This window comes from Nanorana parkeri, unplaced genomic scaffold, assembly GCF_000935625.1.
Source record: "Nanorana parkeri isolate BGI_ZX_2015 unplaced genomic scaffold, ASM93562v1 scaffold1458, whole genome shotgun sequence".
Classification (NCBI taxonomy): domain Eukaryota; kingdom Metazoa; phylum Chordata; class Amphibia; order Anura; family Dicroglossidae; genus Nanorana; species Nanorana parkeri.
This window is the reverse complement of record NW_017307726.1, coordinates 387326-408975: the sequence shown is the minus strand read 5'-3', so window position 1 is coordinate 408975 and position 21650 is coordinate 387326. Positions and strand designations below refer to the sequence as shown.

General features: G+C 38.6%; 1 protein-coding gene across 1 annotated transcript in view; it reads right to left on the bottom strand.

The window, feature by feature from the left end:
• Window positions 1-5417: 5417 nt before the first annotated feature.
• RSRC1 (arginine and serine rich coiled-coil 1) overlaps window positions 5418-21650 on the bottom strand; it is a 238905-nt gene continuing 222672 nt past the window's right edge. The window contains exons 7-9 of the mRNA XM_018570115.1: window positions 15183-15289; window positions 8384-8530; window positions 5418-5536 (exon numbers count right to left, since the gene is read on the bottom strand). Coding sequence (XP_018425617.1) covers window positions 5444-5536; window positions 8384-8530; window positions 15183-15289 — 347 coding nt within the window. The 3' untranslated portion in view covers window positions 5418-5443. The remainder of the gene's footprint in view (window positions 5537-8383; window positions 8531-15182; window positions 15290-21650) is intronic.

Here is a 21650-nt window from a genome sequence, read left to right as displayed (position 1 = left end):
TAAAAACGAGAAAAAAAAAAGATTAAATGGAAAAAACAGAATTAAAAAAATTAAAATATTCAGAAAAGTAATAGCAAAAGGGAGGAAGGAGTTATTTAGGGCAGATTAGGGTTCACTAAGGGGTTAAATGTATACATAAAAAGAAACACATTTTATTTAAAAAATAAATAAATGATGTAATGTTGCTTTAACTGATACCATATGCAGATTAGATAATGTTGTTCTACATTGGAATGAAACTAAGTAAACACAATGTAACAATGTATTGTTACATTGTAAGTCTCAATGATACTTGCAGCAGCTCCTCCAATTCTGGTTTAAAAACCAGATAACATGCTACATATGTTTTCTGGAACATAAAATTTAGTTTTTTTCTGCGGCTGTAAGACTAAACCAAAGTAGAGCTCATGTATGGTCAATTCTACATACTATGTTTCTACATACAATGGGCTGTGTTTCCATTTGTTCTGATTCTAATTTGTATAATGCACTTGAACTTCTCCCACTCCAACATTTTTATGTGAAATACTTTCTAGATTACGCCAAAGTTTGTGAGAGGTGACTCCTGTGGTCTCTGTGTAATGCAATTGAGCAGAAGAAATGAAAGCAAATCTCCAGAACCATATTCAGAATTCCCAATTTCTCATACTATAGTCAGTTTCAGTTCTTTTGCTGCAAAAACAGGATTACAGAAAGTAGCACAGCCAATAAACAGCAACCCATTCCTTTCAGTGAGTGCAGCTCCCATATACTGAAAATCCCATCTGTTCACACATTTGTGACACTCACAAGTCACATGTTCCAGATCAGCCTCCCACAAGATGATGGCTAGATTAACTTCTCATCTGTATAAATTTGGGGCATCACACTAGTTAGCAGTATTTTATTTGAATGATCTAATCACTTTGTAATTTGGCTAAGTTTCATACTAAATGTTCATATTATACTCACAAATGAACACATAAGCGTTATAATAACAATTAGTGTAAGAGAACGGAAGGTGGTTGATCTGGTCATATATCTAGACTAGATATTGACATTCAGCTGCAATGTTGTAGCAGACAACACGCTGTAAGTGCATAGGCAGGGAGGTAGTAGCTGCGTTTCTTCTATTTACAGATGTTCTAAGTATTTTGGAAGCCTTGACGACCCGTACTTTAAAGTGGATCTACAAATGAAGATTTTCTTTCTTCTGGGGTATATTTACAACCCCAATTCCCAAAAAGTTGGGACACTGTGTAAAATGTACATAAAAACCGAATGCAATGATTAAAGATTAAATGGAAAAAACAGAATTAAAAAAATTAAAATATTCAGAAAAGTAATAGCAAAAGGGAGGAAGGAGTTATTTAGGGCAGATTAGGGTTCACTAAGGGGTTAAATGTATACATAAAAAGAAACACATTTTATTTAAAAAATAAATAAATGATGTAATGTTGCTTTAACTGATACCATATGCAGATTAGATAATGTTGTTCTACATTGGAATGAAACTAAGTAAACACAATGTAACAATGTATTGTTACATTGTAAGTCTCAATGATACTTGCAGCAGCTCCTCCAATTCTGGTTTAAAAACCAGATAACATGCTACATATGTTTTCTGGAACATAAAATTTAGTTTTTTTCTGCGGCTGTAAGACTAAACCAAAGTAGAGCTCATGTATGGTCAATTCTACATACTATGTTTCTACATACAATGGGCTGTGTTTCCATTTGTTCTGATTCTAATTTGTATAATGCACTTGAACTTCTCCCACTCCAACATTTTTATGTGAAATACTTTCTAGATTACGCCAAAGTTTGTGAGAGGTGACTCCTGTGGTCTCTGTGTAATGCAATTGAGCAGAAGAAATGAAAGCAAATCTCCAGAACCATATTCAGAATTCCCAATTTCTCATACTATAGTCAGTTTCAGTTCTTTTGCTGCAAAAACAGGATTACAGAAAGTAGCACAGCCAATAAACAGCAACCCATTCCTTTCAGTGAGTGCAGCTCCCATATACTGAAAATCCCATCTGTTCACACATTTGTGACACTCACAAGTCACATGTTCCAGATCAGCCTCCCACAAGATGATGGCTAGATTAACTTCTCATCTGTATAAATTTGGGGCATCACACTAGTTAGCAGTATTTTATTTGAATGATCTAATCACTTTGTAATTTGGCTAAGTTTCATACTAAATGTTCATATTATACTCACAAATGAACACATAAGCGTTATAATAACAATTAGTGTAAGAGAACGGAAGGTGGTTGATCTGGTCATATATCTAGACTAGATATTGACATTCAGCTGCAATGTTGTAGCAGACAACACGCTGTAAGTGCATAGGCAGGGAGGTAGTAGCTGCGTTTCTTCTATTTACAGATGTTCTAAGTATTTTGGAAGCCTTGACGACCCGTACTTTAAAGTGGATCTACAAATGAAGATTTTCTTTCTTCTGGGGTATATTTACAACCCCAATTCCCAAAAAGTTGGGACACTGTGTAAAATGTACATAAAAACCGAATGCAATGATTTGCAAATCTCATAAACCCGTATTTTATTTACAATAGAAAACAGATCAAATGTTTAAACTGAGAAAATAGACAATTTTAAGAAAAAAATAAGGTAATTGTGAAATTGATCAAAAAAGCTGGGACATGGCTACAAAAAGCTGACAAAGTAAGGGGTACTAACAAGGAAGAGCTGGAAGAACATTTTGCAACTAATTTGGTTAATTGGCAACAGGTCAGTAACACGATTGGGTATAAAAAGAGCATCTTAGAGAGTCAGAGTGTGTCAGAAGTAAAGATGGGCAGAGATTCACCAATCTGGGAAAAGGTGTGTCTGGGGAAACTCTGTGCGGAAGCGACAACGCCAAAACGCGATACTGGATACTTGTGATCTTCGGGCCCTCAAATGGCACTGCATTAAAAACAGGCATGATTCTGTGATGGACATCACTGCATGGGCTCAGGAATACTTCCAAAAATCACTGTCTGTGAACACAGTTCACCGTGCCATCCAAAAATGCCAGTTAAAGCTCTATCATGCAAAGAAGAAGCCTTATCTGAACATGACCCAAATTCATTGCCGCCTTTTATAGGCCAAACCTCATTCAAAATGGTCTGTTGCAAAGTGGAAAACGGTTCTGTGGTCAGAAGAATTGAAATTTGACAACGATTTTGGCAACCATGGGCACCGCATCCTCCGGACTAAAGAGGAGAGGGACCTTCTAGGTTATCAGCGCTCAGTTTAAAAGCCTGCATCACTGATGGCATGGGGGTGCATTAGAGCGTATGGAATGGGCAGCTTGCACATCTGGAAAAGCACCTTCAATGCTGAAAGATATATCCAGGATTTAGAGCAGCATATGCTTCCATCCAGGTGATGTCTTTTTCAAGGAAGGCCTTGAATATTTCAGCAGGACAATGCTAAACAGCATACTGCATCTATGACAACAGCCGGGCTTCGTAGTAGAAGAGTCCGGGTGCTTAACTGGCCTGCCTGCAGTCCAGACCTTTCACCAAACTAAAATATTTGGCGCATCATGAAACGGAAAATACGAGAAAGACGACCCAGGACTATTGAACAGTTAGAATCCTATATCAGACAAGAATGGGACAACATTCCTCTCCCAAAACTCCAGAAACTGGTCTCCTCAGTTCCCAGAGGCTTACAGAGTGTTGTTAAAAGAAGAGGGGATGCTACACCGTGGTAAACATGGCCATGTCCCTACTTTTTGAGACGTGTTGCTGCCATCAATTTCAAGATTACCTAATTTGTTTCTTAAAATGGTCAATTTTCTCAGTTTAAACATTTGATTTGTTTTCTATTGTGAATAAAATATGAGTTTATGAGATTTGCAAATCATTGCATTGTGTTTTTATGTAGATTATACACAGTGTCCCAACTTTTTGGGAATTGATGTTGTAGAATGGTTACTAAAAAGTCCTAAGAAGTACCTTGTAAAATCTACCTTTTTTGAGAAGGTATGGCATGTGATTGTCCTTAGGCATCCCTGTTTTGTAGCCTCATAGTTGCATATCTACAGTGTGAGATGACTGCTATTCTCACGAAATATGAAATGAGAGTGGGTGATGTCAGTCCTGTGCTGCTCAATGTTCCTTTGAAGGCCTGCTGAACAGGCTGTGCCTGAGGACCGGCAGTGCACGCATCTTCAAGCTTTTTCTTCATTTATTCTGTGGATCTGTGGTTTCTGCACCTTTACTGCCAATTCCTAATCATTCCCCTACCAGGCATCAATTCATCAGCTCAGCAGTCATCAGTCAAATAGTGCATTTTGATAATATACCTGTAACTTAAATGTAATTAAACTATAATAGTTTGGAGTTTATAAGCTTTAAATTGTTTATTGGGGGATATATTTATACACACACAGATATACATAGAACACAGGGCTTCTGATGATGACGTTCATGCGTCCTATAGCTGTGAATGAATGGAGGAAGGGGGACTGTAAACTTCGCTATCCTTCACTTCGTGAGCAGTGGAACTCAAAGCAGCTGAGCCGGAAGTTCAATGGTTGACAGTAATTGCAGCATAAATACAACTAAGATTTTTAGCATCCCCAGCAGCCCTCCAGACTGCCCTTCTGTCATATAGAGCCATGAACTGCTCACTTGTACGTGAGCAATGTAGTGGCTCTGTCTGCTCTGTAAAATCCAAATGATGTTGAGCAGAATGCTCTCTACATTTCCTCTAAATCCCACTTGTGCAAGAAGTGAAGGGTGTGTTTGCTGCCCAACAACATTTTTCAATATTCAGATCTGAGTATCCTGAAGGATGCCTCCCATAACTCTGCTTGCACAGAGGAGGACCAGATCCTCAACAATTAATAACACAAATCAAAATATGATGATGATAAATGCCAGAGTATCCTTACTTTCAGAGACATTTCAACGTGTGTGACTTTTTTGACATTGTTGATTTATTTTAGTGAGATACTTTGATGACATGGAAATATCTCATGGACTTGGAAAAAAAAAAAATGAATGCTAACATTTATTGCAGATAGCAAAACAGAGTATAGTGTTATTCATGATCCTTCAAGGGGTTACATTATGGGTTTGAATATACACACCCGGACAGAAGTAGAAAAAGAATATTTAAAATATTGTTGACTAAGCCTGGGATATTCATAAAATGTGGGAGTTGGTGGCTCTGAAAATTCAGTGTGATTCAATGAAAATCCCAGCTAGAGCAGCCTATAAAATATAAATGTTTGTACTTAAACAGCAATTGAATATGAGGTGGAGTCATCTGCTGCTGTCTTACTAATTATCCACCTATATTTAACATTTCCATAGTCTGATGAAACACACATTAGTCTGAAGTTAGACACATTTCTTGAATAATAAAATTTAATGAAGGTGTAGGAATGACACTAAATTAAAAACACTACTATGAGAAGGTGACTCAGTAATGCTGTTGTTCACGCTAATGAGTTGCCCATCAGTCTCTCTTGTCGCAGAGAAGTTAATCTTTTAAACCATCTTTCCTCAGCTTCACCCTTCTCAATGTACAGCTGTAGAGGAAACATATTAAGAATAAGATGTTTGGGTAAATATCAAGAGACAGATATTGATAATATATGTAATATAAAATTATAAACAATACAAAAATAGATGCTACAGATATAAGATTGTTATAATGTCTCAAACACAGGTTATGAGTCACCATAGTGACTTAGTTAAATGATTACTTCCTAGCAAAAGAATGCCGCAAAGTGTACCCATACAGAAAGCCACAGTAGAGGTGTCAGCCCTAGTAAGCAGCTTAACCCTGTGATTGTTTTTAAACAATTTAAAAAATTGATTACCATAATGCTTTTTATAAACTAGCGGACATACTTTCCAGAATACTGGCAAGTTTGGACTTTTGGAAGAATAAGCGTCCTAAACACTAGGCCAAAAGTATCCTAAACAGCACACCAACCCACATACAGTAGACCTTAACTCACCATAGCACACCAGAACACACAGATGTGAATGTTCAGTGTGTTGTGAATCAAAAATAGTAGAAGTATTTTTTGTGGGTTAAAAAAAATTGACAGTCACTTTAAAATACTGAACCTCAAAGCACAATAATGTGCATTGTAACATACGCAAAGGTGGTCTTACATGTCATTTAAATGCACATCATCCTCTACTCAGTGTTTCTAGCATTTGTATCTGCACACTAAAACCTTGGAGTGCTTCACACAATTACTACTGTCATAGCTTCTGTACAGACCTGTAGCAGTTATCGGGACTAAACCATAAATGCTCCATAAAGATGACATTTATTACAAAGGTACAACTATCTTCTAAATCATATGCTTGCCAACAAAGTAAAACAACTACCCTGTTTCCCCGAAAATAAAACCTACCCCGAAAATAAGACCTAGTACTTTTTTTGGGAATTGCTAAAATATAAGACCTACCCCGAAAATAAGACCTAGTTGTGACCATTCCCAGGGCTGGTGGTGGCATAAAGGGGAACTTGAAAAGCTGCAGGAGAGAATCAGTGGTGCCAATGAAGCCAGTTCTAGAGGAAGCGAGGCGGCAGCGGAGGGAGCGGAGTCGCATAAGCCGATGCCTCCTCTATAGCGGCGGCTCCTGTCATCGGCGGAGTCATACCAAATGCACTCCACCTGTGAGGAATCCATAGTGAAAGTGCGTTTCGCTCATTCTGGCCAGTGATTGGTTACTAAATTGCTCTTGGAAAGGTACGGCACCCCTGATTGCCCTGATCACCCTATTCTTAACTTTGCCATTTTGGATGATTTAAATTTGGATTTACGTTAACTTTGGATTGTTATACATTAAAAAAATAAGACCTTCCCCGAAAAATAAGACCTAGTGCGTTTTTTGAGCCCAAAAAAATATAAGACAGTGTCTTATTTTTGGGGAAACACGGTATCTTATGTTTAAGGAATGCATCAACTAATCTGTCCCACATTGGTATTGGTAGTTTTCTTATTTTCATTCAGAAGACTGAGCAAAATCTTGAAATTGCATGGGGCTGTGATCTCTAATTTTAGGGCAAGAAACTGTTGAATTTTCATCCAAAAGGACTGTATTCTCATGCAAGGATATTTCATGTGGTTATTAACTCCTATCTACCGAGTTTATCTGTAGATAATGAAGCAGATGACTATTTGTACTTGCTAGCTGGTAACACAATACGGTTCTTTATTTATATCATATATTAATATATTATTAATATAGAATGTCAAGGAAGAATTTAAAAGAAAATATAGGACAAGCAAGGTGCCTGCTAAATGTCTCCACCTCCTTCGTTATCAGTTATAGTAAGCCTTCTACTCAAGGTAACAAGATAACTGGGTGTTGTATGCATAAAGTGATCTCTTTTTTACCAATAGCCTGTTTAATCACAATCATGGATGAATGCCTGATAATATAATATTTGCTAAGGGATCTACTGCAAATACAAATATTATGGGGAGGGAAAGGGGGCAGTCGACACCCCTGTCTAGTCACTCTGATCCAGCTTTGCTTCTAAACACTCAGAATTTGTGTATATACACTTCATTAACTTTGGACTAAAGGCCATTTTTGCTCTGACCACTCTACCATAAGACTTTTGTTATTCACTTGCAAGACTTGAATAATATTTAGATACATCCTGGATATGTTGGTAGATGTGTTTGTCTGGGCCCTAGAGCCTGATCAGTGTCAACTAAGGATAACATTAAAATTAAGTTTGACAGATTTTAACAAGTTTTTTTAACATCCTCATTTAGTCAATAGGCTAATAGGAGCCAATAGGCAATACAGAGATTAGGAATTTCCCCTAGTGCATGGAAATGATTGCCTCAAATGACTTTTAGTAGTTGTGGTAATATTGTATCTATCTAACTCTATCCATCAAACACTGGCACTTCAGAAGTTGGCCATCTAGGATAGGGGTCTTGTGAACAGCAAAGGAAAGAATAGCTGATTCAATTAATTTGAGGTGACTGCATTATCCAAGTAATTTATCTGCCTGTCAAGTTGTAGAAAAGTTATGGAAAGTAAAAATTCCTTACTAATATAATCTGATGTTGTGGTAAATAGGCAAGTATAAAATTGTACAAACACCTGCTGTGAGGATGTCTGCTTTAGCCAAAAATGCCAATGATTTCCCAATTTGAACAATATTTTCAAATAATAAAGCGGATTGAGAATACAACTTTTTTTAACACAAATTCTGTAGGCAAGTAAAAGTTTGTCTCTGTCACCTTTAGTTGCTTTTTAATGTGAAAGGTAAGGCTGAAGAAAAGTCTTCTACCATACCATATTTTGTGTCTCTATTCCCTTGTAACAAAATTCTGGTGATGAAACCAACAAGCACAAGTCAACCTCTAAACAAAATGTATGGTGCAACTTACATTTGGGTGTGCGACTGAGTTATCATCCAAGTACTTGATACCAGTTGGGACAGTACCAACATCTGTTTCTTTCTCTTCTGCAAAAAGATCCAGCGTCCCTGTCCCTAATATAGCAGAATCATGCTTGTTCTCTGTGTTTTCTGAAGACTAAAAACACCGCCATGAATATAAGATGTGAGGTAAAAGTAAAATATTGAATACACATAAGCTTTGTATATACATACATTCTTCTGTTCAATGCAATATGAAAAGCTCCCTTTAAAAACCTTGTGCATAATAAATTATATTTGTGGGATGGATAGATAGATAGATAGATAGATAGATAGATAGATAGATAGATAGATAGATAGATAGATAGATAGATAGATAGGATAGATTTTTAATACTGTCCCCTATTTAACCCAAGGTTATCAAATAGCCATTATAGGCCACTGCTGATGCTAAATGCCTAACCACAGGACAGTAAATGAGTCCAAGCAGCCAGATTAGACATGACATTAAAACAGGTTATATTACTAGATGTGGCTTTTCTTGCAACCATTAACGACAACTGGAGTATTAAATGAAAGGCAGCTTATTTAGTATAATTGTATGGATTGTGTTTCTAATTAACAATGAATACCTCCTGTACAGGCCTGTGTAATGTGTGGGAGTGCGGGAGGCCAGGTTTAAAGTGGATCACAATGGATGTCATGACACGAGCACTAATCTATAGCAGGCTCTGACCATTATGGATTATGTGTCCAATAAGACGTCACTCTACAGGATGGAGCCATCCATACACATTTATGTAAGGGATGCAAGTATTTGGATCTCTTTCCGCCAATTTAATTATTACTTGTCAGGCAGCCAATATATGTATATGTAAAACTAGCTGATCTAGAGGATGGCAAATGTAATTTTAAACAACAGTGCTATAGCTTCTTTACCTAGTAAAAGTATTGCTATGATGTCATTAGTACTAATAACTGAATCAGAAGATGTAAAAGGGGTATAATCACAGTCTTGTCAGCATTTTGCATATTAAGTCACACAGGGCCAAACAAGCTAAACACAAGTTCATTCAAAAATAATAAAAGCATTCATAAATATACATAAAATAGTCATACTTTTACAGGATTTGACATGTATATGACGCACATGTTCTGTATCGTTGAACCCAACAATGGTGACAGAAGCAACTTTAGGCTGAAACAGGCTAAATGCATGAGCTTGGTACAGCATTCTGTTATGGGTTTAGTAAACCTTGTCTTTGACTTTAACCAAACAGTATCTTATATTTAGTTGACTGACTTCAACAATAAAAAGTAATTAGTCTACACGTAGTTTTATAAAGGTGTTGTTATTGTGACAAGGGGAATGAAACATTTGACCTTATGCAGAAAAATGTGTAAAGAAAGCACAGTTCATGTTACTTATAAAAAAAAGCCAACTCTTCCTCAGGTATCTGGTGCAGTATTGGGGAAGTACAAGGAGAATCAAGTTGGTGTGCGCAACAAAAACAGACCTTTCTCCTGTCACTTGTTATGAAAGTAAAGGCCATAGCATATTAATCCTCCATTGCATTGCCTGCATTGATAACACAGCACAAACACACTGTGTGCCTCCAGATGTCCAGCATAGGGAGCTGTCCACTGCATTGACTTTAAATACACAAACATTGCTTTCCTTGTTTTCTCCATAAAGATACTTCACTAAACACTTATAAACTGCTGCTGAGCTTTCACAGCGTGACGAGACGTACGGCTCCAGCAGCTGGAAATAAATATATAATAAAAAAACAACATTATTAAGCTGTGATACTTAAATATACACCATGGAAAGCATATTAAATGTCTTGAAATACAACCAAGTCGAGCATGAATTATCCCCATAAATCAGTTTAAAATGGTTGCTGCTCATTTCCACAGGACAGAAATGTGAATAAAGATCTCGTTGAGCGGTGTGTGCTAAATAAATTCTGCTGTGACCTTCAGGGCTGTCATAGTGCATGATTCTCAATGAAGTATGCCGGGTAAGAAAGGCTATGCTCATAAACTGCCCCCTCTGCAGACATGTACGGCAGGCTCAGAGAATTGACAAACTCATTTCAAGCTACGTTCAGCCCTCCACCCCTTTGTCAATTACTTTAGAGATGATAGCTTGCTGAGAATATCGCTCCGTTCCCGTACTTTGCAGATAGATATAATAAATATGTTTAACCGCTTCAGGGCAGAATTTAATGGCTGTGGGTTACGCAGTTTGTTAATCTTCGTGGATTAAATTATAGGCGGTAGATCCCATGCTGCCTTTAATTCTCCAGTCCGTATTGTCCACTGGGACCCCATTCCACAAATCAACTACTCTAATCTATAAAGCTGTATTTATTCTCTAATCAGCTATCTCTGATTCAGGCCTTCACATGTATATGTGAGCGTACTAGAGACTGAAAGACCAACTGTACTTCAACAATTGGATAACAGAGAAAATAAGCTTTGTATTATATGGAAATCTCTTTTTAAAAGTTTAGTAGGCCACAAAGCTATGGCTTACACTAGTAAAGGCAACAAAGTGCAGCTGCATGTTAGGCATGATATTACTGCTGCAAGATCATTCCTTGCACATTCATGCTTGAATTTCTTGAGCATGTGTGTTTATATCAATGTAAGGAAAAGGGTTAAATACACCCTAAACTCCAGCACTGGCATACCTTGGCACAAACTACAATGACTGGCTAAAATGATCTGGTAGAGCCAATTCCTCCTTCGTGCAAGAACGCTCCACAAAAGGTGAATTATGCAACTGGATCGTCTCAAGCCAGTAGAAATCTTTAGACTGGATATGCAAAGGTAGGCCTTTCACCAAGAAAAAATGAGTAAATGAGAGCTCTGCCAGTCTTCACTTGAACTTCATGCTGCTGGGATCTTCTGCAATGCTTTTACCGCACTTGTGTAGTGTCCTTGCCCGTTCTGTGGAGACCACTAATCTTTACAGGGATTGCAGACTAAAAATTTATCTAATAGTGTGAGCGCTCATATTCACTTGTTCTCTTGTACACAACTCAACTATCACAGGTGATACACAAAGGAGTAAAGGCCTTGTTTATCCTCTTGTCTCTTCCAGTACTGAAACACACTTTCCCTACACTATAAAAAACATAATTATCTTAAAGAAATGAACATCATTCTACTCCAATGTGTACTGAAAAAAATATGCTGCTGTATCTTGTGCAAAAGTTAAGGACCACCAGAAGGAACATGTAAGGTGTTAAATTGTAAGGTGTGTTCAGGCACGCTTAGTGTCCGGAATGCACTGGATCGAATAGAGCAAGGCTCCCTGTGTTCTGGTGGTGCCATTCATGTCAATGGCACCACACCGCCCGCCCCAAAACATGTGGTACAGCAATGCCTGCGATCTGGGGCGATCGCAAAAAATTTGTATATGCACTATTTTTTGCGATCGCACCGCACCAGACCACGGGCATTGCTGTACCATGCGTTTTGGTGCAGGCGATCACACTGCGGATGGGAAGCGTGGCTGCGGTGCCAATGACTTGAATGGCACCATCACACCCTCTCCCACCCCAGAACACAGAGAGGCATGCTCTATGCGATCCAGTGCATTTTGGACACTAACCGTGCCAGAACACAGGAACAAACAAAAACAGAAGTTGGACACATGGTAATGTGAAGAAATGTATGGGAGACACATGTGGACATGCAACTCTATAGTATTCCACTTTGGGCTCTCACTACATCTGCCACCATGGGGTTGTCGAGAACATACAAATAAATGAAATATCGAAGCAGTAGTGGAACACTTAAGGAGCGCTGAAGGTATGTATAGACCTGGGAGCTCAAGCACACAGATCTCCAGAGTCCCTGAAAATATAAAAAAAAAATGCTCCTTCACCAATAGTAAGCAGACAAACAGTATCATCTAATATCCAAATTATGCTACAAGCTCAAATTTAGATTACCAAAAAATATCTCCTAATTATAGTATATAAAACATCATCACTTCAACGGGTTAAAGTCTTCTTGAAAAGCATATAAAATATTTGCACTTCAGAAGAAATACCATCTGAGGTTTTAATTTGACATCTAAAGTGCTGATTGAGACTCCATTCACACTAAGCGACATGGAAATCGCGCGACTTTGAGCGACATTGAGCGACGTGTCGCGCGACATCTTCCTATTGGGCTGTATGCAATCAGGAGCAATATCGCTCAAAATCGCTCTAAAAAAGGGTCATGTAGGAGTGACAAACTACCAGCGACGAGCTACAAGCGATATTGAGCGATATTGAGCGACGAGATGTGAACAGCTACATTGAAATGTATTGGTGAAGCTACGTAGAGCGATATAGCGCGGAAATATGAGCGATATCGCAGCAAAAATCGCTCCATAAATCGCTCAGTGTGAATGGGGCCTAAAAGGAGAACTATGGGGTTAGGGCTTTTCCCCATAGTTCTCCTAAGGGTAACAGGAGGACACAAACTAGCGTCCTCCCGTCACCCAAAGCTCAGTATATACTGAGTATACCGAGACGCCGTGGCTGGAACGGATCCCGACAATTATGTCTGGATCCACCCAGCTGCGTGAGTGACAGCTGGCTCTGCCTATCTAGAGGCAGAGCCAGCTGTACACTCCCCCTCCCCTGTCCGTTCCGTCAGTCAGCGCTGGAGGATCGGACAGGGGAGGGGGGAATCCAGGCTCTCCCCTGTCACGGCTCTCTGCCGGCACAGGATCGGGAAGTGAGCGAGCGCCGGTATGTGTTCGCTCACTTCCCGATCTACTGAGCCGACCTGTGACAGTCTCATTGTCACAGGTCAGCTCAGATTATGAGGCCGAGTGAAAAAAAAATCACTCACCTCATAATTCTCCTTAAATACCATAATTTCAACATATATTTATTTTACACAAAACTTTGAAGATTTTCAATATTTTGTTGGCTATGAACTGGGGAGTAACACATACTAAACCTGTAGCTGTAAAAAAAAAAACAAAAAAAAAACATGATCAGTTCTTTCCCCCCCAAAAAAACCCCAAAACACAATGTTATGAACTTTAGATGCAGTACTAACCCCTTAGACAAGCCTTTTGTCTACTGACCACTATTTACATCCTACTGTTCGAGACTATTTGGTACTTTTAGAGGGGGGATATTTAAGTTTTTGGAAGATGCTGGAGAGTTAAAAAAAAAATTCATAAAAATGAATAAACATTAAAGTGACACAAACCTCAGGAGTTAAATCTTAAAAATTCATTCAAATACCGTAACTATTAACATTAATGTATCTTATTTGTGTATCAATCGGCTGTAGGTCCTCAAATCATCTCTGAATTGGTGCTGACACTGTCCTTCCTTCCTTCTGGAGGGTGGCTATGTTCCCTATGGTCCCTGCGTGCGTTGTGGAGCGGTGGCTACTTTACAACACACACAGGGACCATGGGGAAGGAAGGACAGTGTCAACACAAATTCAGAGATGATTTGAGGATCTACAGCTGAGTGATACACAAAAAAGCTACATTTTTGTTAATAGTTAGTGTACTTCAATGCATTTTTAGGATTTAACGCTGCAGTTTAGTGTCAGTTTATCAAACAGTTTCTTACCCCTTTTAGGGAGATGCAAGTGAGTTTGCACATACACGTATGAAGGGGCGCCTGCACTTACTGTTTGTTTTCTGGTTTGTTTTACAATATGATGCACGTATCACCATCACACATTCCTCTTGGACTGAGATTCCATGGTTGGCAGAACAGAGTTGGGAAGACTCCACCGTATGACATAAACAGCATTTGCTGGTAGACAGACCCTTTGGCCTGAGCTGTAATGCCAGAATTGCTTTTTAAGTGTGGACACATGGGGTAGTAGGCAGGTAGCTTGATCTATGGCTCAGAGAATATTGATGTAGGAGACAGTCAAGCAACTAGCATTTTACAGAGGAGGTCAGTAATGGTGTCCTCCACATATGTCTTAGTACAGGCATCCTTCAATGAAACAACGGGTAGAATCATGCAATCGGGGGATAAGGAAATCCACAGTTATAATCAAATTATGAAACTCAATAATAAAGCAAAACCTGTAAAACATCCTGCTAGTTTCATCTAAGATTGAAATCAGTTTGAAGGGAGAATGGTTCCAATATTCATGATGGCTCATCAGTTATAGGAAGCAAAGATGTATAGGTAAGAACACACTTATAAATGATACCCTGTCAATGAAGTAAATGTCATACATTCAAGCTTCTTTTTTATTTGTGAAGAACCTTGTTTTTATACAATGTAATTAGTTAAGAACCTTGTTATTATCAATTATATTGGTTAATGATGTGTCCTGCAATGTACTAAATATAAAAAGAACAAAGCCCATATCCTCTTTAGCTTCATGCCAGCACCTAGTGCTCTAGTGTTCCCCGATCACCCCCAATCTGCTGCCAGAGCCCTGAGAAATACTTGGTACTTTCCGGTATGGGGAAACATATGGCCCCCATCACACAACATTTGGTGCTTGAGCCAACAATTGCAGGCTTGATTGCTGTCATATTGGAGTTAGAAAGTTAGAATCAGTATGCTGAACTCTAAGCAGGTTTCAGCTTTTAGAAAGTCAGTTATGTGGGAAACGTAGGGCACTCTAGTAATGGATCAGGGAGAAAAGGGGGTGGAGGGAATGCAAGTACAGTTACCTTGGGTGTCTGCACTTCTTCTGCCCTTTTTGGAGAAAGTACAGACTTGCTTTTAATCTGACTGGTTGTTTCAGTTTTTAGGGCTAAAGCACTGGTTGTAAACAAAACACTGTAAAACACAAAAACTTACAGCTTTACTGTCTCGACTTGACCGAAAGTTCTGAGCTATAAAGGAGTCACTTTCAATAGCTTCAATTTCCTTCACACGCTTTGCTTGTTCTATAAGTATGCTCTGGTCTGAAAGGTAAAAGAAACTTATGAACATATATTAATGGACAGTTGTTAAATCTCACAGACAAAATATTAGTTTTGGGTCAAATTAGCTGTTAAAGCAAACCTGTAGTAACTTGCAGTGTCAGCTGGGCCATAGAGCAGGCACTTTTTTTTTTCCAGAGCACCTCTGGATTTCTGAAACCTGGATGTTCTATAATGCAAATACCGACTTCACCTCACACTGCAGATAACTGAGGCCACCCATAACATTTAGCAGCAAATACTAAGGTGCAGGAAATGGGACAAAAAATGGCTATCTACGTAAAGTTGGGATTTGCATATTACCAGATCATATGTTTTTGGCACTCAAGGCTAAAAAAGCCTTCTATAAGGTCCAACCTGCACTTTCTTAGAGATCAAGTCACTATGGGTACATGCTAAAGGCATTGACAACACTTTTTTTTACAATACTTAAGAAAAAACATGCAATCAAAACTGTTATTTCAGTTATTGCTACTAGGATAAATTGCCCATTAGTTTCATATCCACTGGGGATACTTTCTTGTTGTCTCTTCCACCTCAAAGTAGTTTCACTGAAATAAGTAGTTGGACTTGGGAATTCAGATTAAAATATCTTTCAACTGGGGTCTCTGAAACATCTTAATTGTCTTTTAAGTCAATTTGCTGGTATCCACCTAATATGGAAATACAGTTTTAGGGTGCAGAGACCTGTAAGACTTGAAACACTTGAAAGATCAGGATACCTGGACTTTGCATAATTTTGCAGAAACAGAAAACGATTTGTCAAAATACTCTAATCAAGGCTTCAAGCTGGAGCATGCCCATCATTTATCATTAGCCATACTTGTTTGTAGTATTTATCATGGACAAACAGATAAGATGTGACAACCAGAAAGAAATTACACAGGGGCAAGTATAAAGATGAAAATAAATAAATATATGGCTAAATGTAAGAGTTATGTCGATGACATTAACGTGGTTGGAATGGACTGCAAGGAAGTGAAATCCATTAGTGACTGATACTTTTTGACAAACACATTATTGGGAGATAAAATGACTTCCATATGATGTTTGTCAGATGTCAGTAGAAAGGACATATATATTTCATAGGAAAATCAAAAATAATGGATTGAGAAGGCTAGGAAGCTGCAGAAATCAATGCTCACTTTGTAAAAGTCCTTGCTGAAAAATGAACATGAAAAGACATCCAATAATGGCTGATGTCCTGTACGGAAATCAAACTCGCTTGTTTGCTGAATATTCAAAGCAGGCTTCAAATATTGCTTCTTTAGGTCACTCCATCTTATCTACTGGATCATTCAAAAACATGTAGGACGCTAGGACAGATCTTAAAAAGGAACAAGAAAAAAATGTGTCTTTTGCCAATGAAAAAACAACCTAGTTCTTCATATTTAACCTATACTAGAAAACTAATAGGAAACTTCTGACTGGCAACACTTAAGATTATTTTACAAGAAAAGTTTACTGTTTGAATACCAAACAAACTGAAGTCCATTCCCTCCAACTGTTTTTCATTTGGAGGATCTGCCCCTCATTTGGAACCAAATCAACCTTGTTCCTCCCAAGTTGTCCCTCGTTTTGGTCTGATGTACAGATATCTACCAAAAGGTTCTATTTAACTATCATAGGTGTTATTCTGCATTAAACCTTTTGACATTTTAAAAGCCAGTATGAAGGAAAGTACTGGTGAAAAAAACAAGTCTGGGTTTCACCAATCATTTTTGAAATATACAGTCTTAATGGCTGGTATAACTGGGGGTGTGGCAGGGGTGTCTCCATTGCCTAAATACACTGTATTCAAAGGTGCAATTCAGATTTCCGAAGGGACGTCTTTACCACCCGATAATGCCATCAGACACTTCAAGAATGTCGATCAAAATTTAGTTTGCTACCTAACGAAAACCACATTCACTGTTAGAATTTTGTTCATTTGACAAACATTTTCCAAACTGTTCCTTTTAGTTTTTTCGTCAGTACGGTCGAAATCGATCATCGGTTTAACCCCCAGCAATCAACAAAAAGTTATTTTGTGCAAAAGTTCTTTAGAAAATCTAAGTATATGGCCAGCTTAACAGATCTCAGTGCTGTGGCCTGTTCAGGACAAGACAATGTTTAAAGCCTGCGACCAATACTTTTTATGTCACATTTTAATCCATTATATGGATTATAGAGTATAAGGTCTACCTCCAGTGTCTTTCTAGAGGCAGCCCATTAAACTCTTTGGGTACACACACAACATATATGCTGTTCACTTCCAGAGGTATGTCCTATAGTATGCTCATACACACCTCATACCGAAATTGTGTAAAAAAGAAATTACACATGCACACACGCGCACACACGCACATCTTTAACTCCTCTTACGCATGATTAAATTTGGCAATCTAAAAATACAAAATGTAATTACTACAATTGTTGAAATTAGGCTATATTTTATTTATTAAATGGCAGGGGTAGCACTGTGGATACATGCCATCCTGCCTCACAGTGCCAGGGCCCTGGTTTTAAATTTAGTTGGGCTCCTTGACATCAGGCATTTGTATGAACTAACTATTACACAGTAAAGTAATGTGAAATGTGTTGGATCTATTTAAAACGATGACACTGGTAATATCAAAAGGCTAGAGCTATAAGATCAGCATTAAGCAAAGCAACTAGATTTTTCATATGAAGGTCAGCAATGGTAGGAATAGGTAATTCTATTATGATACGCTTGCCTTAAATGTGACTCCTAACAATATAAAAATGTGCTTGATATAAACCTTGCAGACAACTTCGCTCTACCTAAAATGGAACTAATGTTCTGTCTTGGCATATTATAAATAATATCCAGTGGAATACAGCACTGTAAATCTGCAGCAATGTGGCGCTATGAAATCACCAGATTATATTTTGGGAAAAAAGAGCAGTTAATTCAAAATGCAACATGCCAACTAACAACTTTCAGAGGCAGGAGACGGGCTAGCTTTTAAATTACAATTATTATGACTCATTTTATGTGCTGCCAAGAGGAAACATATATTTGTATCAAACAGAAAAGCAATCATCCATAATAATCACTAGGTGGCACTCTTTCCCAAGAAAACACTTCATTGAAATGTTTCTTTTCTATCTGGCATTCATATTTTCCCACATTCATATACTGCAACATACAATAAATGTGATGAATGCTACTACGTTTATTTTAACCTTCTGAACACTTAAAAAAGCGCTCATTGCTACTCTAGTTTTGGAAGCTTTTCTGAATCTTGTAGGAATTTATTATTATAAACAGTGTATAGCACTAACCAGTAAAGAGGGGAAACCTAAAATCCAAAATGTTGCTAATCTGACAGGTGAGGAAAAGGGTCCCAGTCCCAGGTGTCTGTTACAGGAAATATGAAGGTGCTGCTGACCCCTCATGTCCCTGAATCTCGATGTGCTTTGTATATTTCTACCAGATCTGTGCAGTAATACAGTTTGCAACTTTGCCACCATGCACAAGCTTTCTATAATAAAGACCAGTCACTGCTGCTCTGTCTCCTTGTGCAGCGTGACTGGTCTTGTATCCGCCCCCCTCCTGTAGTTTTCCCCAGGCAGCCTGTAGTGTGCAGAGCCTGTTCGGTTCCTTCCCACAGCTCTGGTCTCTCAACAGGCTATGTGGAGCACTGTGGTTATGTCACTGCTACTCATAACAGGCTATGTACAGCACTGTGGTTATGTCACTGCTACTCATAACAGGCTATGTACAGCACTGTGGTTATGTCACTGTTACTCATAACAGGCTATGTACAGCACTGTGGTTATGTCACTGTTACTAAAAAAATATCTGGGTCTGCAAAGGCATTTAGTGCACATAAAGTACATTTATATCCATTTTGGCTATTTGGGTATATATCTGGATGGAAGTTTCTGTGTCTTGAGTTCAGCTTTAAAAACTTTCTAAGTCACTGACCCATAACAAGCATGCAGCAAGTAACATTAAGTCAGTGCTTGTGATTTGCATACCATTTTGTCAGTGATCTAGGCAGGCGACTAGCATTTCCATAGGGAGATCAGTAGTGGCAGCCTATATATTTCTGTTATGAAAGGTTTCCCTAAGGGATAAAGTCAGCACCACATACAAGGCATAGGGGGGCACCTTTCTGATATGCAAAGGTACTTATTTCTGGTGAGTGACCTTTTGGATTCCAGGTTCATATATACAGTATATGAAATGCTCCAGACAGCACAAAAAAAAAAATATCGCTGCAGGGGGTCTTCTCTAAGTTAACCTTTACCTTACATCACACATTGGATGCTTATGTAAAGAAATCATGGGTAGGTAGTGGTATTCTTATTAAAAAAAATAATATATATATATACAGTATATCTATCTATCCATCTATCCATCCATCCATCCATCACGGAACTGATAGGTGAAGATAAGATCACTGCCATTACTGGGACTATACAACAGCTTGAGAAACTGACACTGAATATAGTACGGAGAGGTAAGACATTAAATAAGAAACATAGCATTACAATAACGGCTATGGCAAGTCCTTAAACGTTTCTACTCAAGCCTCACATTCTAAGCCTGGATGATCTTAGTCTTCCTTCCTGCAAATCAATTCCAGAACGAAACATTTTGCTAAATAAGAATGTAAATTTAAAGTCGAAGCACGTTTCTTATTGATATACAGCAAATAACTACAAAAATATTTGATTTTAAATGAAAATGTAGATGCAATTCAACATAAAAATGTAGTACATATGAAATTCCATTACAAGCTGTAGTGTAAAATACACTAAGATTATCAACACTATAAATCACATAAAAACAATAGCAGGTAAAACCACAAGTTAATGTGTATGAGCAAGAAGTTAAGATTTCTTTGAATCGGGAGTACTTAAAAATCTTATCAGATAAGGTTATCAGTCTCACCAGTACTACTGCATGGCCACAATGATCTCCACTTTTCAGTGGGAACTCGCTGGATCTCACCCAGAGACCGCGGCCAATCATTTTGCCTGCCAGCTCTGTGGGCCACCAGGAGCCCCCTCCAGATCAGCCGCTATAGGCTGACAGGAGTAGGGACATCAGTGTCACTGCTCCTGTCAGATAGTCCCCAGAACAGGGAGCTGGGGAGGAGGAGAGAGCCAGTAGAGGAAAGACAAGAGAAGGTACAGACTGCCCTCTGTCCTACTCCCAGCTATTCCCTGTGGTCACACACTACTCATATCTCAAAGTGGAAGCCAGGTACTTGTTTCCAGCACATTTCACCAGTCATTTGTCTGACAAATAGATAGGTAAAGATTTACAGTGACCAGGCATGATACATACCATTATACCTAGTCACTGTAAAGAACAGCAAACATACATTAAAGATTATACCAACTCTAAACAGTGGAGTCACTGACCCTACACCTGCATGGCCAGGCCTAGCAATGTCTTTTGGTAGAACATTCTGGTAATTATTGTTTTTCTATAGTGACCTGGATTTATCTAGTGAAGCTTTAACCAATCAATCTGCCCTGCAATACCCTCCTCACAATCCACTCCTTGTTAAGAACCTAACAAGAATAAAGTTTTAGTCCCTCCTGGTCATTTTGCACATTCCATCTTCAAACCACTCTGCCAGCTGCATCTTGGCCTATACAATTTTCTGTACAATCTCCGTTTCATCTTCTGCCCCCTGCATACACTCCATCGTCTCCCAGCTCCATCTTCCATCCAACGATTCCATCCATATTTCCATCCATCCATCCATATTTCTAGTATGCATGCTGTGCTTCTAGTAGGCCTCAGCCCTCCATATCTAAACTTCCACAGTTAATCATGAAAAGCTTTAAAGTATGATGCAGAGGGAATGAGGCTTAATTTGTCCTGTAGAAAAAAACTTCCACTGCCATGCAAGGAAACACAACAAGTGTGAGCCAGCAGATCAGCATGGGCCAACTTTTGAGCCCCACTATTCACCCCACCAGAGAAAGCAGCACAATTCAGAGTTTAAGAACACCTGCACTAGAAAATGTACCGGAGGGGCATTGTTTAGGCAGCTTACAGTGGGGCACAGCACAGAAAAGACCTTTCCACTATGAAAATGCTCATTCATATATCAGGGGCAGGCAGAAATTAGGGTGATGTATGTGTGTGAATATTTTATTCACTATTTTAAAATAAACAGAAGATGCCCGATTTTACGTCTGTCAACTTAAGAATGGCGAGGGAGCCCTATAGCACAATGTAAGGCCTCAACTGCTCTGAAGCTAAGTTTTGCCCCAAATCTAACCTCATTACTAGTGATGCACTGAAATTTCAGGTGCCGAAACATATTGGCCAGAAATGGCACTTTTGGCAAAATGCTGAATGTGCCATCTT